The sequence below is a fragment of the Paramormyrops kingsleyae genome, chromosome 1 (assembly GCF_048594095.1).
Source record: "Paramormyrops kingsleyae isolate MSU_618 chromosome 1, PKINGS_0.4, whole genome shotgun sequence".
Lineage (NCBI taxonomy): Eukaryota > Metazoa > Chordata > Actinopteri > Osteoglossiformes > Mormyridae > Paramormyrops > Paramormyrops kingsleyae.
In genome coordinates this window covers 28,987,039-29,011,543 of record NC_132797.1, presented here as the reverse complement: position 1 = coordinate 29,011,543, position 24,505 = coordinate 28,987,039, and the positions used below count along the sequence as shown (strand labels likewise).

The window sequence follows — 24,505 nt, the reverse complement described above, 5'->3', positions numbered from 1 at the left end:
GTTTGGGGATGGCCCCTTGCTGTTCCAACATGACTGTGCACCAGTGCACAAAGCAAGGTTCATAGGGGCATGGATGAGCAAGTCTTGACTGAGCTGCATAGAGCCCTGACCTCAACCCAGTAGAACACCTTTGGGATGAATTAGATCGGAGACTGTGAGCCTGGCCTTCTCAGTACCTGACCTAACAGATGGTCTCCTGGAATAATGGTCAAAAATTCCCATAAACACACTCCTAAACCTTGTGGACAGCCTTCCCAGAAGAGGTGAAGCTATTATAGCTGCAAAGGGTGGGCCAACACCATATTAAAGTGTATTAAGAATGGGATCTTATTAAAGTTCACGTGTGTAAAGGCAGGTGTCCCGATACTTTTGGCAATATAATGTATATGCTGTGGTTGTCCCTATCACCAAGTCATCAACCTTTTTCTTGTGTTCATGGCAGATTCATGACATTTAAGATTATGTTTCCTTTTATTTTGCTGGTTATTTGTTATTTGTTAAGGTGCTTTTTACATACATATTTCTATACTAATTTATTTGGCTGATACATTTGTACTGAATGATTCAGCATCTACTGTCAGGACTGGTTCATGTCTTGTTCTGTTCTGTCCTTTGTTTTCTTATGTTTTCTGCTTTCCCCTGATGAACAACACATATTATTAGTGTTTTGTAGTGTTCCTAATCTAGTCCATGTCTTGGTGTTCTCCCAGTGTCAAAGTCCTATGCCGTAGTTCCATGTTTGACCAGCAGGTGCCACAAGTCATCTTGTTCAGCTCTTTGTGTTCCCTTAGGTCAGGGTTGCCCAACCTTGCTCTTGGAGATCTACCACCTTGCAGAGCTTAGGTGCAGCCCCAATTTAACATATCTGATACAGATAATCAAGCCCTTCAGTAGCATCACAGCATCAGAGCCAGCTATGTTGAAGCTAAACTGGCGGTGTCAGGTGTGTTAAACTGCACCTAAGCTCTGAAGGATTTTAGATGTCCAGGAACAGGACTGGGCAGCCCTGCTATTAGGTTTATCCCCAGTCACAGTCCCCATAGTTCTCCTTATACACTAGGCTGCTGCTTAGCTGAATGGGCTGAGTGTGTGGCTAATGGCTCAGACCATTGTGAGATCAAGCTCAGCAACATTGGACTTTTGGTTTTTTTGTCAACCTGATGTGTGAATCATGTTCCATGTGTACTCTGGTTAGGTCCTTGATGTTAGTCTTTGTTCTTGGTTAACCTTGTCTGCGCCTTAACTGTATATTTTGCCCCTGTGCCTAGTTTGCATTTATGTGCAGTGTTCTTTGTATCTCCCGTTATCCTTGTTCCCAGTTAATTGAATAGTTGTTAATGTCTCTTGTCTAAACCTGGTTATTTGTTCAGATATATCCCTGTCTTGTTCCTGTTCCTTTGTCAGCTATTGAATGAGTTTGCTGTTAGATGGTCCCTGTTGAAAACCCTTTTCTGCACCTGCGTATGTACTCCATGTTCCCGCCTGTTTAGTTTGAGTCTTTGTTACTCTTTAATCACTTGCCTGCCTTTGTTTTGACCTATCGTGGCCTCTTTTGTTTTTGAGTATTTTGAGTTTAGTTTAAAATAAAGTTGTCTGAGCTTGAAAGCTGTATTATGGACCATCATCCATACCCGGACATGACACATACAGGTTTACATGAAATGCAGGTGTATCTGTTTTTTGTATATTGTAGCCTGTAACAATTTACAGCTACAGTTATTTCGGGCTTGTCGGGTCCCAGGTCCTTAACGTGGATTTTTTCCACCATCGTCCTTCTCGCAAAAGGGTAATTCAATAACGATCTCACCGAATTTGGTGGAAGCTGCCCCTCAACTGTCATCGTCGCTATCATCTCTCTCTGACTGATTGACCTGAGAGCAATCCAAAACTTTCCCTTTTTTTCTGTAGCAGGGGCGAAATTTCCAGCGCCCCGAAACCATTTAATCCGGTGATGCTGATAGGCCAAATTATTTTCGCCTAGCAACCATACACGATTGGCTATTTCGCTGCACTTCTGGGGCGCTTTGATTGAGCGCCCAAGAAGAGAAATGATTGGTGGAAATCTGTCGGTGGAAATTCACTGTTGAATGAGAGTCACTTGGTGGAAATGTTTAAATAATTCAGATTGCATGTAGGCACACACTATTAAGTAAAACTGACAGTGATATATATATATATATATATACACACATATATATATACATATATTTATATATATATATATATATATATATATTTTTTTTTTTATATCCCCCCCACATCTGGGAGGGCGGCGCCCGAGCGTCCCCTATGGGCCAGCCACCACTGGTGCGAAGTGTAAAGTTTGGTGGAGGGGGGATTATGGTGTGAGGTTGTTTTTCAGGGGTTGGACTTGGCCCCTTAGTTCCAGTGAAAGGAACTCTTAATACTGCAGCATTCCAAAGCCATTTTTGACAATTTCATGCTCCCAACTTTGTGGGAAGAGTTTGGGGATGGCCCCTTGCTGTTCCAACATGACTGTGCACCAGTGCACAAAGCAAGGTTCATAGGGGCATGGATGAGCAAGTCTTGACTGAGCTGCATAGAGCCCTGACCTCAACCCAGTAGAACACCTTTGGGATGAATTAGATCGGAGACTGTGAGCCTGGCCTTCTCAGTACCTGACCTAACAGATGGTCTCCTGGAATAATGGTCAAAAATTCCCATAAACACACTCCTAAACCTTGTGGACAGCCTTCCCAGAAGAGGTGAAGCTATTATAGCTGCAAAGGGTGGGCCAACACCATATTAAAGTGTATTAAGAATGGGATCTTATTAAAGTTCACGTGTGTAAAGGCAGGTGTCCCGATACTTTTGGCAATATAATGTATATGCTGTGGTTGTCCCTATCACCAAGTCATCAACCTTTTTCTTGTGTTCAAAGTCCTATGCCGTAGTTCCATGTTTGACCAGCAGGTGCCACAAGTCATCTTGTTCAGCTCTTTGTGTTCCCTTAGGTCAGGGTTGCCCAACCTTGCTCTTGGAGATCTACCACCTTGCAGAGCTTAGGTGCAGCCCCAATTTAACATATCTGATACAGATAATCAAGCCCTTCAGTAGCATCACAGCATCAGAGCCAGCTATGTTGAAGCTAAACTGGCGGTGTCAGGTGTGTTAAACTGCACCTAAGCTCTGAAGGATTTTAGATGTCCAGGAACAGGACTGGGCAGCCCTGCTATTAGGTTTATCCCCAGTCACAGTCCCCATAGTTCTCCTTATACACTAGGCTGCTGCTTAGCTGAATGGGCTGAGTGTGTGGCTAATGGCTCAGACCATTGTGAGATCAAGCTCAGCAACATTGGACTTTTGGTTTTTTTGTCAACCTGATGTGTGAATCATGTTCCATGTGTACTCTGGTTAGGTCCTTGATGTTAGTCTTTGTTCTTGGTTAACCTTGTCTGCGCCTTAACTGTATATTTTGCCCCTGTGCCTAGTTTGCATTTATGTGCAGTGTTCTTTGTATCTCCCGTTATCCTTGTTCCCAGTTAATTGAATAGTTGTTAATGTCTCTTGTCTAAACCTGGTTATTTGTTCAGATATATCCCTGTCTTGTTCCTGTTCCTTTGTCAGCTATTGAATGAGTTTGCTGTTAGATGGTCCCTGTTGAAAACCCTTTTCTGCACCTGCGTATGTACTCCATGTTCCCGCCTGTTTAGTTTGAGTCTTTGTTACTCTTTAATCACTTGCCTGCCTTTGTTTTGACCTATCGTGGCCTCTTTTGTTTTTGAGTATTTTGAGTTTAGTTTAAAATAAAGTTGTCTGAGCTTGAAAGCTGTATTATGGACCATCATCCATACCCGGACATGACACATACAGGTTTACATGAAATGCAGGTGTATCTGTTTTTTGTATATTGTAGCCTAAACAAAATCTATCAAAAAAACTGTTTCAAAATAAAAGTAAAAATTTGTGGCTTGACATGTGGGCTGACATTCAATAAGAAGTGTTTCACATATTGAAAAATATATTTCATATAGTCAATTACAAAATCATTCATCACATTAATCACTTAGTGAGTATGTATATGTATTCATTGTGCGGCATGGTAACTGATTACATATATAGCGTTACATATACAGAGTTTTACATAAAAATGAGGGGAAAAGGGTTAGTTAAACGTATTGACAAGACAAAAGATATAAAAATAAATTAAACATCAGTTTGTCCAGCAAGTATGTAGTTGTAACACCCTTAATCAAGTAATATTCATGGAATTCTCCTATAAGATGCATGTCATTTGAGTTCCAGACACTGCTCGGTTGAGATAAATATATCATTAAGCAATTGATAAAAGAATACGGTGAAAGAATAGCCTACGAACACGTAACATTTATTTGTTCACCTATACCGTCCCCTGCTGGCAGTCGGCGGCGCGGCGGCCTCCGCGTGACGTCACCGCACTACCGGATTTCGCTGTCTGAAAGCGCTGGGCGACGTCAGATCTGCTCGCGACCGATAGTCTCCCTGCGGCTGCTTAGCTTCGAGTGACAGGGAAGATGGACGACGACGTCTTGACAACTTTGAAAATCCTCATAATCGGGGAAAGCGGCGTCGGGAAGTCCAGGTGAGCTATTTTAGTCGCCTTTGCTCGCCGCAAATCGACTCCTTTAGTGTGTGGCTGCGGCCGGCCGGAGCGGCATGCTAGGCGGCTAACAAATGTCCAGCGTCTGCCGAGGCAGGCCCCGGTGTTACGGTGGCCTTCTGAGGAACAATAACAATGATCTAAAATGAAATAATTCAATTGAGCATCCGCTGTAACAAGCCTGGGTATGTTAGATACATTTCGTTGCGAAATGTAGCCTAGTATTATTCACGTTTGCTAGTTCGCAGTATGCTGGATTTAAATTTAAAAACATGGTTTAACTGCTCTCTGTCCTAGATGGCGGATTAACAGGTAGTGGGAGTAGTACTTAGATGGCTAGGTACTTGTACTCCTAATGGCAGTTAAGAAGAATTTCCAAATCCACAGCTTTGGCTATTTTTTTCTAATATGAGTCTGTCATGCGGCTGGGTCAAAGTTAAAACATCATTTCATGATGAAGGGGGTGGTTCATTCCCAAACTCTGCGTAACAAAGACATTCTTATAATATGGCTGGACGTCCGAGAAACATCTGTTGTTGACAACAAACCAAAGCAAGACACCTTTGGGTCTCAAACTAACAACCTGCAAGAACTGTTTGTGTACACAACCGGTTAACTCCACCGAGCTTTGGTAGAAAAACTGCAGATATGTTTGAACTGCACAGTATTGAAAATTGAATTTTATTCTGTTTATTTTTCCTCTCCCAAAATTGTGCTTAATTCAATCCAGGGATTTCAGATGTAGATCTGGAAGCTCTTAAGGAGATAAGAAACTCGCAACAAAGGAAACTGTAGAAATGCTCATACTGAATCCAATAATGTAAAGCCACAAGCTTTTGGTTTAATTTCTAATGATGTAGTAAATACACTGTTAATTCTGATTGCTTGCATCTATTAATGAAGTACAACAATATTTCAATGAACATGCCATAAAATAGTATTTAGTATATTTAATTCCTCAGCTATTATAATACTGTAATGTTCTTGAGTTTATAATTATGCACCTTATATGATACTAAATTATATATCATATGTTTAAGCACTACTGGAACTAAAACTATGCCCGGATTTGTTCAATTTTAAGTACAGATTCAGGATCATACACATGTGATCCCAACTGGTTTTCTATTTTTATTCTTGCCTTATTTTAGGAATTGAATTAAACAAAATGTAAGCCTACTCTTTGGGTGTTGCACAGAGAGAGAATTAAAAATTAATATTTTGTTTCCTAATCGTTTACTAAAACGTTTTTTCTCAATAAAGCATAATCTTTCATCTGATTGGCCACATATTCAATATCTACATCTTTATTCTTTAAAGCAAAGCACTTATTTGTCATAGTGTTTTGCAAGATTATCTGTGTTAGGTTTTAAACATTTTCAAGAACAAAAGTATTGTATATTTTTCATATGTAAACTGTCAGATGTGTTCTGTATATTTTCTTAGTATAGAACATATTGTTCAATGGCTAATAACTGAAAACTGCTTTTTAGTGTATGATATATAATGAGAAAATATCTTTGTTTAAGAGTATGATGTGAAGATATCGTTTCACTGAATCAGTTGTGTGATGTGGACTGTGTGACTACAGTGATTTTTTTTTTAATAATTTTTTTTTACACAAAACGTGTACATTAGAAGTAAAAAGATGGATACCCTGGAACAGCTGGTGAGATGTTTTATTGGTGATTTTAATTTATGTATTTTCTATGCCTGGCTATGAGATTACAACGTGTAATGTATAAATGGACTCTACCCTGTGATGTCATATTACCTTCCAGTGCGGTTCAGTCATCAGTTGTACTTGCAAGGCCCTCTGAGTAGAGTTAGACTCCTATACCCAAAACCTATTTGCATATCTTCAAGAGAAGTGATCATGTATAGAGTGAGTGTTTTCGTCCACAAGAAAGGACTTGTTTGTAAAACTTTCAAAGATCGATGAAGGCGGTGAAAGCTAATTAGTGTCATAGCTAATGCAATATAGCATGGTTCCCCAGTTCCAGCCCTTGAGGGCCAGAATTCAGCATAGTTTGCAGATTTGTCTGCTCAAATACATCTTAATCAGCTAATTACCTGGTTTAGTAGGTGTGATCTGCAGGGAAATCTGCAAATTGCACTACAAACTGGCCCTCCAGGACTGGAATGGGGAAACCTGCAGTACAGCAAAAAGCAGTAGCTCAGAAGACAGTGGTCACCTGGCATGACTTCACCAGTCTGCGCTCATTCCTGAGTGATTAATGGTTTAATGGTTCGATGAGAGTGTGGTCCTTTGAGATCAGGGTGTCTGAGTGATGGGCAGGATGTCTCCGTGGAAGCCGCCTTTGAGGCACTACAGTATGTGATTGCTTAGCGGCTTATTTGAAAGCCTTTTGTTAGCAGTGTGACCTGTTAGGAAGGGCAGCCGCCTGAAGTGTGAGAAACATCTGTGTCATGGTTGGCAAGAGGAGTGGTTAATTGAGTATGAATCAGACACAGGAAGCCAAGTGCATCATATCCACTTTCAGGCCTATTGCACATTAAAATGTTATTCACTTGCTTGTGTCCACCATTCATCTATAGTCTGAAGAAATATGTGGCTTCTCTGCCTCCTTTTAGCTGGAGTGGTCAGGGCCCCTCTCCTTCCTTTTGAATTGTATTAATTACAGGGAATTTAAGCTTCTTACTTTGTGTAAAGCTCCATCTCTTGTTTTTTCTTTCTCCTTCCCTGTTACAGCCTTCTGTTGAGATTCACAGACGATATGTTTGATCCTGAACTTGCAGCGACTATCGGTAAGTAAAAGTAGAGATGCACCGATACCGATATTCGGATCGGTATCGGCGCCGATCCAGACCTATTTGACGGATCGGGTATTGGCCATGCGTGACTGATCCACGTCCTATACTTACTTATTTAGTTTTTGGCAATGAATCGCACGACAGCTCTTTCCCATTTTACATGTGTTTTTTGCGGCATTCAAATCGAACGCTATCTCTGCCCCTCAGTCTTTTTTGCTACTCAGTGGGTGTGAGTACCGTGACTTCCGCCTGCTGTGACGTCATGCGCATACCCTTCGCAGTACGAGGAGCGTAAGATAAGACGTGACAATCTGGGAGTATTTTACGCTTTTAACAGAAACCAGTAGCACAGCTATTTGCAATCTATGTAAAATAAAGTTTTGAGGTGGGAATAGCGTTTAATGGACAATCCCATTTAACAAAGCGCATGCAACTGCGAGACAAAACAAAGCAATGGATGATTTGGGAGTCACTAAATTGGACTTTTGCGAACTTGCTGCAGCTTGTGATACAAGAGGGGCTGCAATTGCAACAAAAGTGTAACTGCGCTGACGCCAATGGGAGAAAAACTGTGTTAAAATTATAAGCATTCGCCACTTGTGTATACTTGCTTTGAATATATTCATATTGAACTGCAAATGCCTCAAAAACGCTTAAAACAGATGAGGTGGAACAGTACATTATGTATATTTGTAGTAGCCTAATTAAATATTTTTTGTCATACGTTTTTTCCATCTGTATTTACTAGCTTAAAAAAATTTATATATAAAGTATAACAAAGTAAAAAGAGCTCATGTATCGGAATCTGTATCGGTATCGGCAGTTGTGTATCGGAAATGGATTGGAACTGAAAAAATGTGCATCGCCCATCTCTAAGTAAGTAAAAGCTACTGTAAGTAACTTGCAGCATGTGGCTGCCATTAGAGACTCGTCAGACAGTTTTTGAAATACCGCCAAAGCAACTCAGTATAGTTGGCAATGATAAACATCTATTTTCTTTGCTTTGATTATAGTCAGGCTAGCAGGCTAATTTATGAGGTTTTACCTGTTAATATTTCATCAATTCAGTTTTACTACATGATACTGAAAATTATGGTAAATATCAAACTGGAAGAAATGTGTAGGGACCCAGCATTCTATTTTTGATTGTTCCCCTATGTTTTTAGGTTTGTTTTGGTTTGATGGTGTTTGTTAAAGAGAGATATCAAAGATGAATTGTCACAGTCAGGGATCTACCACTGTAATCATTCTGCTCTTTGAAATATGTAGCAAAACTACATTATTTTCTTTCTGTGAATGAACAATGAAAAATTCATGGTTACTGATCAACTGGGACTTGTACACTGTGAATATTACTCTTGGATGTTTCGTAATATTGGGTTCTATTGCATAGTTTTTTTACACAGTGTTGTAACAGTACCAACCCGTTTTTGGGATCCAGGTGTAATAAAAGCCTCCCCCCCCCACTTGGCATGTAATGGTGGTATTTAACTCGTCCCGTCATTGTTCCTTTATAAAAGAGATGTCCCCCTTGAAGTACAGTGCCCTTTATATTGGTGCTTAAAACGTAACTGTAGCCAATGGAATTGTCTCTCTCTCTCTGCCTTGCTTGAAGTAAGACTGCTGAATAGATATACTGAACGCGGGCAATTAAGAAATACTGACTGTAAGTCTTCATATCACGCAATTGTAAGCACATTCACTGTGAAAATTCTTGCTATGTGAGTGTTTATGCTTTTTGTTAGCTGCTTGTGAGGAAGATTAAAACATCCACTAATCTGTTTGGACTGGTGATGAACCAATTGTGTCACCACATAGTATTTTCAGAAATGCCAATTAGAATCACTGCATCTAATCAGAATGCTATATTTTCCTAATTAAACTTAAATTGTAACATTTTTGTATTTTAAAATAAAAATATCCCATGTTTTGTTTGTAAACTGCTCCACTGTGGGTTTTTTGAAGACTGAAAGCAGATGCCTGTGAATTTCAAAAGGTGTATTACCATGTAGGTGTGTTAGGTGGCAGCATTGTACAGCAATTCCCAGGTCACTAGGCTTATATGAAGTGGCTGTGGCTCACAGTTCGGGTGACTGCAGGTGTCGCAAGTTATAAAAAAAAAAAGCACACTGGCGTTGCTGAAGACTGTGAAAGGGGTGCAGTTTGGGTCACAGTGATAATGGGCGCTAAGCCATAAAAGGCAGGTCAGTAGCTGAGCAAGGTTGCCCAGATGGCTGAGATGCTCAGATCCATTGGGTCAAGGAGTGCGTTTTCTGCAGAAGGGCTTTGAGGTATTTATATAAAAAATTTAAACGTGCCCTTTGAGAGCTTCTGTGACTGCGCGGTGGTTTTTAAAGTGACTTCTTTGTTTTACTATTATTTATTTAGCGCTGCCATATTTCTAGCCTTGTATCCATGCCACGGTTTCAGATTCCTTATAAAATCATAACCTCCGAATGGCTGAATGCGGGCTGTCATTTACTGACCTCTTTTATATTTCAAACAGATGCATGCTTTGCTACTGGGCATCTGTTGTGCAGTTGCCTGCTGTGAAATCCACACGTTACTTTGTGTAAATTCTGAAGCCCTCTGCTGAGAGGTTGTTTACTTACTCGAGGTGGGCGCCAGATCTGGCAATTTCTTCTATGAGGATTGATGTGACTGAAGGTCAGAAAAGTGACCGCATGCCCCTACCTCCCCACACCCCAGCCCTATCTAATCTTCACGCAGCCATTTTTAAATATGGGTTGAAGTTTGACCAAGGCGTCATCTTGCACTAGTATTTTTTTGTTTGTTTATAGTAACATGAGAATTGTGGGTGAAGTACCTTATGATCATAAAGACTGCAGTGTGGAGAGATGGACATAGACCTAATCTTAAGTGATTTGTCTACATTTGTGTATGTTAATTCAGTTTAGTTCTGGTTTGCTGTGAAATTCTTTTTTTTTTGTATAGAGTGGTTTATGATGTTTGTTTCATCCCTCAACTCCTCCTCTATTTGAGCAACAGGTTCTGCCTTACAGATTTTCACACATGCCATCAGGGCACAGGGATGAATGACTGTTCCTCTCTGAACTGCTCCCTCTGTTAATGCAGGCGTTGACTTTAAAGTTAAAACGATATCGGTGGATGGCAACAGGGCAAAGCTCGCTATCTGGGTGAGTGTTCTGTCTCCTGTTTATTTGAATAATATGATTTTTTTAAGACTTTGGGAAAATATTCCTGTTAGATTACCCAGCTGTTATCGGATAAATGCATTTTAATATGATGCTATAATGCTATGCTCTAAATTGTATTTGTAGCATATTAGTGAATTGCTTGTTGACTAATAGCAAAAATAAATTCAGGTTGTTAAATGAGGAAGATCTAGATTAAACAATATGCATCTTTGCACATTGACTGAATTGAGTCATAGGTACAAGGCTTTATGTCCACTATATAATGATAGTTTGATCGTTAACACCCTCTTAAACAATGTTGCAAACAAAACCTGAGACGAGTGCAAGTTGTGTGTGATTTTGAGTTGTTATTGAGCAGTTTCTCCAAACAACCAGGAGGTGGTGTAACAGCAAAGTGTAGAATGCTGCCCTAAGTGTTTATTTTTTTTAGAAATTATGGAATTAATTATATTGTTTTGTGTGCATCTTTCTGGGTCCTCCTTGTTTATCGCTGACGATGTGGCTTTTGCTTTGCAGGACACTGCTGGTCAGGAGCGTTTCAGGACGTTGACTCCCAGTTACTATCGCGGTGCCCAGGGAGTCATTCTGGGTGAGGATGGGGGTTTGTTATCTGAAGGGGAAGGTGACACTTCAGCCTACAAAGTTCCACTTCTGCTCCTGAGCACATGATTTAGCAGGCGTCCATTTTAACATTTATTTTAAAGTACATTTTTGCTGCTCTACTTGTTGTACTGGCACCCTGAGTAACCTTGGTAAGCATGTAAATTTTAGTATAATTACCTCTCTGAAAGAGACGATTTCCGTAGCATGTCGTGTTTTTTTTTCCCCCCACCTACAAAAGCAAAACTGCTGTTCTGTTTTCATTCCCATTGTTTCACTCTGTCTCTCTCAGTGTACGACGTTACGAGGCGTGACACGTTTGCCAAACTCGATAACTGGCTGAACGAGTTGGAGACGTACAGCACACGGAACGACCTAGTGAAGATGCTCGTAGGGAACAAAATCGATAAGGTAGCTGAATATTTTTCATTCGCTATCATTTTCTGTTGACTAGCAGAAGCTTAGGGCTGATAGCCGCTGTTGTCAATTCCAACACTGGCATGATGATTATTTCCCAATTTCAGCTGATTTAAAGAGACATGCAGATGTCTTCCTATGTATCCTGTTTTCTTACTGAAATGTTTTTCACATGTGCTGTTACTGCCCTGCTCCTATTACCAATTTGTTTAAGATTTAATGCAACACGTTCCTCTTCCGTGCCATCTGTTCAACACATCCAGTTTGTGGTGTCCGACAGCTATGGGTGATGGACCTTTTTAAATTGCTGTCCTTTTTTTTTTTTCGCAGGAGAACCATGAGGTAGACAGGAGTGAGGGCCTGAAGTTTGCGAGGAAGCATTCCATGCTTTTTATAGGTAAGAAAGTAGAAAAACCCCTCAGAGAATGTAAAGAGCAGTTGCAGACGATTATGGGAAGGAAGCTGTTTTTTGAATTAATGTCATACTTTCGCTGCAATGTGATCGCCGATGTGCTGTCCTCTTTGTACAGTTTTTGTCCCTTATCCAGAATCAGGTCATTTAGATCCAGCTTTCAGTGCCCTTTCGTAGGACACGCTAACTATATGGCAGAGCAAGGCACGGCTTACTTTCAGATTGGTTTTTCATTTTCGTCAAGGGTATCAGTGGCTTAAGAGGGCTTCCATTTTAGAACAGCCAGTCAAATAAATTTTAAAAGCAGTTGGGAAAAATATCATTATTTATTGAAAAAAAAAAAAGTCATGGCTTCTACCTTGTAGCTTTACTCCGATGTCACATGTTGCATCTCGCCGGGGTCACAGTGAAAGTTATTTGAAATTTGGTAATTTAAAGCTTTTTATAGGTCTCTTTGGTGCATTGCTTCAGCTGTAATTTTTAGTCTGGTTATGGTGGAATTATTTTTGGCCTGTGGGTAATATGTTAGGCTTTGTGTATAGCCATACATACCAGTAAATACTTAAGCTTGGTTCCATCTGAATTAACCATATCTCGAGTTGAAAATCGAACAGAACTTGTTGGGAATGGAATGCACCCAGTTTATGTAAGAGCCGGCAATCACATCACAAACTTTCCATTTATCTTTGAAAAGCCGCGGTGGAGGCCGACGGCCTCCTGGCCTCCAGCTCCCCATCCTGCATGAGCGGGCAGCAGTTTAATCTGACCGGTGTTGTCTTTTCCCGTCCCTACCCGACGCAGAGGCCAGCGCCAAGACCCGGGATGGCGTGCAGTGCGCGTTCGAGGAGCTGGTGGAGAAAATCATCCAGACGCCCGGGCTGTGGGAGAGCGAGGCGCAGGGCCGCGGGGTGCGGCTGTCCGACCCACAGCTGACAAGAGGCGGGATGTGCGGCGGTTACTGCTCCATGTTGTAAACAACAACAAAAAAACATAAATGCAAAAATACACATTCGCGCATACAAAATGTCAGACGTAAAGGAAAAGGAAGTGATGAAAGTATCATTTGTACCTACTAGTATCTAACCGGCTCCTGGCCTGTCGCACCTGTCCTCTTCCATACACCCACTGGCTGCCTCCTTCGGGACGGTGCTATTGGCACGTTTCCTGGTATCGTGGTGGCACTGTGTGACACTTCCTGCAGACCCGCACGCCCTCCTCCCTTACCCATACCCCTACTCGAAATGCGCGTGAGGAGCACCTTGTCAGCACTTTTTGGGAATTCCCTGTGGTAACGTGATATGTGCAGGGAAGTGTCGGGTAGGTGCTTGTCCAAGCCTAGCCGAGGGTGGCCATATTCAGCCCCCGAGAGTCCTGTAACCATCCAAACTGATGGCTGAGGTGAGTCTACTCCTGTCCTTTTTTTTATTTTTAAAAAGAACTTTTTATCTTGTATGCTTAATGTCACTCGCTTGATGTCCTTTTTGTGAATGTGTCTGTTTTTCCTTTCCCAAAATCCTGAATGTTGGGACTTGGTTTGTTTAGGTAAGCACAGCTTATTCTCTCCAAGAATCCTGGAATTGACCGCCGGCCTTTTCTAGCACATTCTGTTCAGAATTATGCATTAGGAAAGAGTAGTTGCAGAGTTTTTTTTTTTTTTTTAATCCATGATGCCATGACCCAGTTACGTTATGCACAACTATCTGTTCACCTGAGCCAGCTAGCTAGTTGCAGGAAATATCCGTTTAAGAGACGTTTTGGACTGGTGTTTTACAGCTTTTAATAATGTCGGCCCACCACACACATTAAAACGTGTTTCAGAGGGTTTATAAATCAGCTTGGCGCAGAGCCTTGGTGTGGTACACAAAATAGCGATAAAAACGACATGTCTCGTTTTATTTTCATTTTCTGTAACGAGCGCACACATACTCCGCGTAGGCCGGTCCCCTCAGAAGGGTGTCAGCACATCGGGTTCAGATCGCTGTGCTGTGTCTGGTAACTGGGAAAGTCATTTAGGAAATAAGGATATCTGAGAAACTTATGGTCTCATGGGGACCTACTCCAGTTTCCCCGATAAAGCGTTCGGTGCCATTCCTGGATTGATAGGTGTCCACCTCTGTCACTATTATCTAACCCTATATTTGTCCTTTGTGTGTGTTCCATATTCCTCTTATCTTTTTGTTAACCTATACCTAGCATGGGAATAAGGCTGGTTATTTGGGAGTGGGTATGCTGTTCTGCACAGGATTGTGTTAAAATGCATGCCTTATTAATTCACTATATTGTTTTTTTTTTTCTTTCTGCATGGGATTTGTTAGTGTATATTTGAACACTATATGCCTTTTCAATCCGTGTTCAGCAATGAAGAATATTAGTGACTATATGTCCACCTTCTGTGTATAACAGACCAAAAATGACTTTTTAAATTACTTTTTTTGCGCGTCTATGCCTGTTAACATGCTTCTGTGTCTTTATGCTATGAAATTACACAATTCATACTTTATTTTATGCATCGTGACACTGTATTCATGTTTGACATCCATGTTATGTGTCAATGAAATCACAGTATATAACACCTTTCAATGGACTCTAGGGCTGCTGTACTTAAGTTGCTGAACATTAGTTTCTTGTAAAATAAAGACTTGCCTAAAGACATCTAATTATTTTTTGTCATTTTTGTGAAGGGTCTGTCCATGTTTCAGTTGCTGTTAGAAGTCCTGCAGCCTAATAATCACATTGCTATGGATGGATGGATGGAACTGCAATTGCTTTGGTCCTCAGGAGTGCAACCAAAGAGAGATAGTATTTAGTGTATTTGTATGGGAGCGTAGCTAGAAATTCTAGCCCCCTCACCAAATTGTATGTGTAATTTTATGTATTCAAGGGCCCCTGTAGAGTTCTGGGCCCTCTGAATCTAACATATGGTATCCATGCCCATGCTGTGCTTCTGTATATATGAACAGATTTATTGTTTTCATTTTGGAAAAAAAATATATTTGAAACATTACTTGCATCTTCAGTGAGCTCTGCATTGGGGCGCTGTCCCTCCTCCTGCACCAAAGCACGGGTGTGGGTTACTGGACGCCTTGTTGATATGGCCCATTCCGTGTGCTGTTCGTTGTGTTCTGACCTCTGTAAAAATGGCGACCAATCTCTGCTCTACAACCGTCTGAGTATTTTAAGATTGTCGATTCTGAATAGTGTGTTAATGATCTGTGAGGGGATGTTTAGCTTTTTCCAGGGTACTGTTTGTGCTTGACGCGCGGACGCGTATTAGCGCTGGATCTAGGGCGGACCTAACAAGCTGCGAGTGACTTTTACTGTTTTAACTTTCTATTACTGTAGCGTAGAAGTTTTTAGTCGCCTTCAGCTAAATAAACAATATTTTAGACATAAACAGCCCCGAATATACAGAACTGGTTCTGTGGAATAAAAATAGTTTAATGCTTGGCAGCAGTTATTCTCACTACAGCTTGTATGAGTGACTGTTTACTGTAATGGTTCTATTGATGCATTTCCCCCTGGCCGCTACTGCATCATCGCGGTGCTGTAGATCAGCGCAGGAGAAGCAGCCGGCCGGACGTCTGCTACCAATGAGCCATCAACTAGCCGACGTCCCCCACCCCACGCAGCCCAAGCCAGGAATATTATAACCGTATCGCAAAAACAAATGAGTCTGTCACCACCCCTGGAAACATTTCAGCGATGCTCCCTTCTTTAAATTTCTGAACAATGAGAGGTGCACTGCGCATTTCGCTGTAAAAGAAACTCGTAAGAGTCAAAATCATGTGTCGTGATAATAATCACTAAATATATTTTTAAACACTTTTTTCTCTTTTATTACCTTTTCTTTCACTAAGAGTAATGATGGATAAAAAATTAAAAATACTACAGTTTTCTTTAAATTCAAAGCATTGTTTTAAAAAGGGAAAGGTCCAAAACGATACGACTCTAACTGAAATCCAGAGCTCAATAGGGTTTCTGTAATGTCAGTTTCGCGTTACTGTGGAAATAAGCAGGGGGGTGAATGCGGGACAGAGCGGGAGCAGCGCTATGCTATGGAAATAAATTACAGGCCGGTGAAGGGCAGTACCCATCCTTTAATTCGCATGCGTTTTTGGGCGCTCCCGGTTCCGGGGCTCCTGCGCCGGCTGTCAATCACCGCGCACCGCACGCAACCTCCGGATCTCAATAACGCCGCACCAAGCAAATAAAAGACAGCGCGCCCAAACTGCGGCTCCTATAATAAACTAATCACACTGTGTCAACATGGAAAAGTGTTACTTTTCCGTAGAGCTGAAACACATTCCCGTGGAAAACAACATGCTTTAATGCAATGGTTCCACTTTCATCGTTTAAACAAAAAAATTTAAAACCAGCCCGCTAAAGCTATAGGTGATTGACATATACAGAAATAGATTCCTTACTTCGTATAAATAAACACGCACAATATATGCCAATATTATAATTATGCTGCTTATTTTCACTTGCTTGAGTGATTTGTTTTTTTTTCCTGGATTATTCATTATAAGTCAGTTTCTTTGGTGTGATGTCTAAGGTAATTTTTGGTGGTTTTGGACAGGCGGAGAGATTTTGAGCTAAATTCCCAACGGTTTTGTATAGTACATCATATTGAAGTGATAGTCATGCCTTGAATCTGTTTTAAATAGGTAGGGGGGTTGATATTTAAGCTTAGTCTCCTCCCCCCGCCTTTATGAAATGTGGTCATCTCTCGGGGTTGGTGATTCATGCCCGCCTGTGCTAATTACTGTGTATTTTTGTTCGGGGAAGTTTACATGACGCTTTTGTTGTGTCGTGTGTAACAAGGATAATTAAAAATACAATTAAACAGCTTGCTCCGGTATACTGCAGATGCAGTGTGAGAACATGCATTGGACAATTTAAAAACGTTTTACTATTACAATTCATGTAAAAAATAAAATACACTTTTTAGTATGCAAATCGCATCCGGGATGTTCTCTACCTTGTGTCCTGTCCCTCTGTTGTCCAGGACAGGATCCAGACCCCCCCTCACCCTCACTGGATGAATGCTTAGAGGCTGGGCAAATGAATGGACTGGTATTTTAAAAACTGGCCCATTGTTAATCCTTGAATTTGCATAAATATAGTCAAGGTAATTACCTGATCAAGATCACAAAGTATTGTATTCCTTTCATAGTTTTTCTAGTACAGTGGTACCTCGGTTCTCGAACTTATGGATCGAATCCTAAAAAGTTCGAGTTCTGATCGAATTTTTCCCATAAGAAATAATGGAAAACCAATTAATTGGTTCCCGGCCCCCCAAAATTACACCTAAATATGTTTTTTTTTTTTAGCATTTAAACACAAAATGAACAGGATAAAACAAGAAGAGCATTTTTTTCTTAATGGCTTCCAAAACGATAAAGATCTTATCCCAACATTACCTCTGTCATGCCCCAATCGTCCGCTCCTTCCGTGTGCCACGCCCCCTCGTTAACCTCGTGTGGGATCCCCATGTGATCAGCTGTTTCTGGTTGTTGTCATTAGTCCTCTGTATTAAGTCCGCGTTTCAGTTTGTTTCCCCAGTCCGGTCATTGGGTGCGTTCGACTTGCTTACAGCGCTGGCTTAAAGAAATGCATTCTTTCTGATCCTGACGCAATGCATTACGGTTAGATGCATTGCGACCTCTCACCCGGCTGCACAAACTGGAACCGCCTCCGTGACGACACACCTTTGCCCTTATTGGCTGAAGAGTTTAGTTACACGCATGACGTTTGTATCCCAGACAGTTCCGATGCGTAATCTGCTATTTCTCCCGAGTATCACGTAAAGCAGTGAGAACTGGTTTTCAATTAATTTACCTGGTAAAATGAAGTTTAAATAAATTACATAAATGCTCTAATAGTACACGTAAGTTAGTGGTTTATTTATTGTTAGTTACTGTAATGTTGCGCTGCTTTATTTGGTTAATCGTCCAGTCTGTGAAGAAGGCATTCAAGTAAGAATTGCGTTGTAGTATGACTCATTTCCTGGCGCGTAAAATTAATATTAGGTTGGCGTTCACGGTTCGACTTCTGATATTCAGATCGAGTTCTAGGTCAAACTGGTTTGTTCGACTTTCAAGAAGTTCGAGTTCTAATGAGTTCGAGAACCGAGGTACCACTGTATTACTAAACTGTGGTACTGTAGAACTTCTTGGTACTCATTTTGGCTGCAATCTCTACAAGTAATATTGTACTCAGGTTACTTTTGGTCTTCGCGAGGCGTCTAGGTCTTTCGCCATACATGAAGATGAAGTCTGTTCCGCGCTGCGGGAAGAGCTGCACGTCCAAGCAGAAGCTTAGCAGATTAATTACCGTCTCCGAGTACCAGACGTCCTACTTCACCCAAAAGTGCTGGGACTGTCCCGCAAACCAGCAGCTTCCTGACATGCAATGTCCCGGAAATCTGTCACTCCGCTATTCAGTGACTGTAAAATTGCCTGGCCTATCCAAGTCAGCAAATTTTACCGCACCCCCCCCCCCCCCCAGTCTAATTATTAATACAGTCGTACTGTCCAGACATTATACTACGGTATGTGGTATTCCCCGACAAAATTTGCTGAACTTGTTGTGGTTTTTTTAAACGAAACTACTGTAATATATGGAAATACCGTAATACCACTCTAGCTTAGTCAACATCCTGCTCCTCCCATCTGCCTCCCAGATATCAATATGCCTAAGGTATGATGTCTGGTGCACCATCGCTGAACAAGGGAAGCCCCCGCGAAAATTACACTTGTACAGGGACTAAGAATTAAGCAGTATTATATCAAAGTCTTACGTAAGACCAGCTGGCTGGTCAAAAGCAATAAAGATTGTTGAGGGAAAATAGGTGTTTTAGCAAAGCTTTAGCAAATAGTAACAAATCTCACATTTTCACTATATGGAAGTTATGCATTTTAGTACTGTGAGAAAGGTTTTTTTTTCTAATCATAGAATATAGCAAACAGTATTTGTTGATATGCACACTCTTCAAATGAAGGCGGCCAGAACACTGAACAAGATGGTTGTGCATATGGATATTATAGTTTTTATATTTTTTGTAGGCAAAATAACAGAAACATGGCTATAAAAGTGAAGAATATTAGGTTGAGTGAGTCAGCTATAAAAGTGAGTGTTTTGGCAGCCATCTTACTGGAGCCATTAGGTCAGATGTTTGCTCTGCATGTTCAGTGGATAGGAGGCCATTTTTACAGGGCCAGCTGCACCCAGCGGTGCGAACAGTGTTCCTCCATGCACCACAAGTGCTTTTATGAACATCAGGCTGGAGTTGAACACCTACCGCGGCCTCCCCTATCACCAGATGTAAACATCATTGAACTTTTATGGGAAGTTCTGGAGTGCAAAGTAGATTTCCACCTCCTTCACCACTTGAAAAGCTGAAGAAAAATGGTCCAATATGCCACTACACACAGCTCTGGACTTACATGATAGCATTCTAAGAAGTAGTGAAGCTTTTTCCTGAGGGAGATCTTATGTCTTCTAATCATTATTAGCTCCTTGAAATTAATATATTTACATTTCTGTTTATCAGACACTTTTATCTAAAGTAACATACGTTTTGAGAAAGCAGAGTAAGCCAGTCCCTGGAGCAATTGGGGGTTGGGGGTCTTGCTCAAGGACATAAGGGTAAAAGCACCCTTCTGATGACAGGTACAGTGTCCAAACCCGCTGAGTCACACATCAGCCCTGTTAGGTATTACCATTATTTTGTCCATCCTCTGTACATGTGTGCATACACCTTCTTCTTAAATGTAAATTTCCCCCTTTGTCATCTCTGGGAAAGGTATTTTACAGCATCTAAATGTAAGAAATAAATATTTAACCGTAAAAATGGCACTTGTGTATGTTAAAGACAACCTGGTTGACTCGTTAAACATTTTCAGTTGTAATGCTGCTTTACTAGGGTTTCCTATTTGGGTGGGAGTCCATACGTGGTATAATCATATTTACACATATATATGATTTTTAAATACTGGTCGCGTTATTTGAGAATGTCCAAAAAGCCTGTTGAACTATTTGCGGAATCGTACATCTGTTCAGGATTTCTGCTGTCACAAAGGTTTAGCTGGTGTGACTTACTGTGCCAATCACCTGTGACAGAGCCCCCTCAAACTTGTTTTTGTAAGGGGGAGGGAGGCTTTCATGTGAAATGTGTTTAATGCCCGGCATGAATTTATTTCACATTGTAGTGCACCCTGAGGAAATGCCACAGTTTGCGTTGTAAAGTGATGGTTGGGTTGCGGTTAGGAAAAAATGGCCGACGGTGAACCAGTCTGACAGGGGGTGGAGGTAGAGTCTCCAAACACCTTCTACGATGATTTCCGTGCCCCCTGTCAAGGTAAACGTAGGCTGACAGAAATCCCCAAATCCTCCTTTGTTCTGCATAGCACCTTTCACTGAACTGTTTGCTCTGCGATGGTAAATCCCAGAATTCTCTTTTTCCAAGGAGACGCACTTGCTGCAGCCTGCATTCCCCGCAGCAATGGACCTGCCGGGGGGAGCCCCGGATGGCTCTATTGCGGCCAACATTTTGCAGCGGTCACATATTCAACCCAAATATTTCCTACTATGCACTCAGTTGGCAGACAGTAGCACATGAATTTCTATGAGGTCACAGGCTACACCTCTTTACTAGGAAGGCCATAGTTTTGTATGTCCTCTGGAAGGCACAGATTGGGGACCCAGGATAATATACACACTCCTGGTGGATTAGAGTGCATGCTTATCCTGATTTATTTTCAGTTCGATTTATAACCCTGCATAATCAGTTCTGGCACCGTCCACGTTTTGACAGTTGTAGGGAGATGGTGCATGCCGGTGTGTCAGTGTAGCTGAGAGCATGTGGCAATTAATGACCTCGTGTGATTATGGAGGCGGGAAGGACTGTAGCGATGACTCCTGCCAGAGATGGAGGAGGGCTCCACATCAGTCTGAGTGAGCCTCTCCTCCCAGTAATGATGGGCTGGTGGGCAGGGTAATTAATCAAGAGGAACTCAGCCTTACAACGAAAGACTGCAGAATGATAGCTGGGTCAGTGGTAAGGCCATCTGGGCAGAAGTGTAGTTATTTAAATAGCTGGCAGATTGCTGTTCCTTTACAGGCCAGCAAATGGCAGGAACCAACCACAACAGCGCGGGTAGATTGTCTGGAATGGTATTGATGCGATTCTGAAAATGCGCTTCACATGTTGGTGTGACAAAGTCTGATTCTTAAAAGCCATTCTTAACTTATGCTAAATCTATTCATTCCAAAAGGTTAACCTGTAACATTTACCTATATTGTTGAATCCATGGACGTGGGCATCACGCAAAATGAGAACATTTAGAAAAAGCAGTTTTTTTTTTGGGGGGGGGGGGGGGGGGGGTTACTGTCACACCCCCCGACGGCATCAACTACCAGCACATCCAGTGACAAATCAGTTCAGACCTACACTTGCACATACAAGAATGGGTGCATAAGAGGTTGAGCGATCAATATCATTATTATTATTACTTTTTAGAGTAACTTATAGATATAGGAATTGAAATATACATGTATGTGTGTGTGCTATATACACTCACCTAAAGGATTATTAGGAACACCATACTAATACGGTGTTTGACCCCCTTTCGCCTTCAGAACTGCCTTAATTCTACGTGGCATTGATTCAACAAGGTGCTGAAAGCATTCTTTAGAAATGTTGGCCCATATTGATAGGATAGCTTTGGAGATTTGTGGGATGCACATCCAGGGCACGAAGCTCCCGTTCCACCACATCCCAAAGATGCTCTATTGGGTTGAGATCTGGTGACTGTGGGGGCCATTGTAGTACAGTGAACTCATTGTCATGTTCAAGAAACCAATTTGAAATGATTCGAGCTTTGTGACATGGTGCATTATCCTGCTGGAAGTAGCCATCAGAGGATGGGTACATGGTGGTCATAAAGGGATGGACATGGTCAGAAACAATGCTCAGGTAGGCCGTGGCATTTAAACGATGCCCAATTGGCACTAAGGGGCCTAAAGTGTGCCAAGAAAACATCCCCCACACCATTACACCACCACCACCAGCCTGCACAGTGGTAACAAGGCATGATGGATCCATGTTCTCATTCTGTTTACGCCAAATTCTGACTCTACCATTTGAATGTCTCAATAGAAATCGAGACTCATCAGACCAGGCAACATTTTTCCAGTCTTCAACTGTCCAATTTTGGTGAGCTTGTGCAAATTGTAGCCTCTTTTTCCTATTTGTAGTGGAGATGAGTGGTACCCGGTGGGGTCTTCTGCTGTTGTAGCCCATCCACCTCAAGGTTGTGCGTGTTGAGGCTTCACAAATGCTTTGCTGCATACCTCGGTTGTAACGAGTGGTTATTTCAGTCAAAGTTACTCTTCTATCAGCTTGAATCAGTCGGCCCATTCTCCTCTGACCTCTAGCATCAACAAGGCATTTTCGCCCACAGGACTGCCGCATACTGGATGTTTTTCCCTTTGCACACCATTCTTTGTAAACCCTAGAAATGGTTGTGCGTGAAAATCCCAGTAACTGAGCAGACCGGCCCGTCTGGCACCAACAACCATGCCACGCTCAAAATTGCTTAAATCACCTTTCTTTCCCATTCTGACATTCAGTTTGGAGTTCAGGAGATTGTCTTGACCAGGACCACACCCCTAAATGCATTGAAGCAACTGCCATGTGATTGGTTGATTAGATAATTGCATTAATGAGAAATTGAACAGGTGTTCCTAATAATCCTTTAGGTGAGTGTATATATACAGTATATATATATATATATATATATATATATATATATATATATATAATACCTATTTGTAACATTATTATTATTGTTGTTGTTGATATTATTGTTAAAATAGAAAAAAAAGAAAAAGCAGTTCTTCCAAATAATTTTTTTAAATTAATATCTCAAAAGGATGCAAGCCGTCTACTGCCTAATGTTGCGATCGGGAACCTGCTGAGTGGGCTGCTGTTTCTGTACCTCACCGGCTTGATGCACTTCTGTAAGGAGGAAAGTCAGCGGCGTGTAGGGTCCTGTAAAACAAATTCATTAAACTGTGAGCCTCCCAACATAGACTATATAAGTTCAGGCCTGCCTGTGCAGATAATAATAATATAACTTTATGTACATATTTATTATTATGTGCCACACAGGCAATGTATAACGTCTGAAGACATAGCAGTGTTGAAGTATGCCGGGCCCATTCCAAATTTGCAGGATCGTTCCCTCGCTGGCGGCGCCCTGAGGCCGAATGGTTCTAAGATGTGTTCGGCAGCTGGCGGTGAGGGTTGACCATGGGCTGTACCAGGGCTGGCGGCACTGGCGTGCACAGATAGAGACGAGGTGGTGCTGAAGCACTTGCCCTTTTGCCCTCAGTCTAAAAAAGTGCCCTTTTGAAAGACGTGATTTTTTTTTTTTTTTTAAAGCTGCGCGATTTAAAAAGGTGTGAAAATAATGGCTTGATTTGTGCCCCTTCTTCAAAGACACCCGAACCCTGTCGCTTTTTCACTGTCACCGTGTCACGTGAACACGCTTGCAGTTCATTTGTTGTGAGGCGTGTAGCAGCGGCATGACATAGGACTACTTGGAGTAGGCATAGTAGGCTAACTATAGCGACTGGGAGCCACGGCGGACAACACGGCGGAATAATCTGTGCGTTTTTTTTATTATAAAAAGAAAAGGTTTTCCACATATGCAAAAAGTGCCCTTTTTTCCCCCTGGAGCACTTGCCCCCCAAAATGTCTGTGCACGCCACTGGCTGGCGGTGCCCTCACTGGAGCCAGGCCTGGGCACTTGGTACCCCTCAACACAGAGTCATGTGCTTCTCCGCAGAGCTGGGGTTCCTGTGTCTGGTAAACTATGGCGGTATCTTATTTTTCATACCGTCATACCTTCCAGGCATTACACCTTGGTCTACAGTATTTTGATAGTAATTTCAAAAACCCAAATACTGTGGTATAAAAACCGCGGTATAAATACCGTGGTATACCCTATTGCCTTAACACTGCTCAAGCCTAGTGTACGGGTAGAAAGATAACCTCCAAGAACAGCGTGGTTCCTGAAACACAGAAGCTATGATGCATCCTTGCTTTTGTTGAACAGCATCTGCTTTTCTTAAGAAACCGAAAGAGCTGGACGTGTTTTTTTGTCTTCAAAAATTTTCGCATCTTTGTTTTTCCTTTATTAGGGCAGGATAGGAATAGTAGTGTTAGAGTGGGGTATCGCAGAGAGCAGCCACAGTGACAGGCGTGTGTGTGTGTGTGTCGAGGCTACATGCCCGCTGATCTGGGGTGGATGGTGCTGCCATTTGTTTTTCTGAGGCTCTCCATAGAGCAGCCTAGCGAGTGCATGTGGTGTCGTCTATGCTCCACTGCCAGAGCACATTTTCCTAACAGCTGCCTTTTTTTAATGTCTTCTGCATGTACGTGGTTTGTAGTCGTACGAAGGAATTTCTTTTACTTTCTTTTTGGACCAATACTAAGAGAGATAGGCCTGTTTT

At 41.7% G+C, this 24,505-nt stretch overlaps 1 protein-coding gene across 1 annotated transcript; it reads left to right on the top strand.

The window, feature by feature from the left end:
* The first annotated feature begins 4,423 nt into the window (after positions 1 to 4,423).
* rab18a (RAB18A, member RAS oncogene family) lies at positions 4,424 to 14,635 on the top strand. Its single transcript, XM_023823667.2, has 7 exons — positions 4,424 to 4,582; positions 7,314 to 7,369; positions 10,472 to 10,533; positions 11,071 to 11,143; positions 11,447 to 11,565; positions 11,902 to 11,968; positions 12,785 to 14,635. The coding sequence occupies exons 1-7, from the start codon at positions 4,515 to 4,517 to the stop codon at positions 12,955 to 12,957; spliced, it is 618 nt and encodes a 205-aa protein (XP_023679435.1). The 5' UTR covers positions 4,424 to 4,514; the 3' UTR covers positions 12,958 to 14,635.
* The last annotated feature ends 9,870 nt before the right edge of the window (positions 14,636 to 24,505 follow it).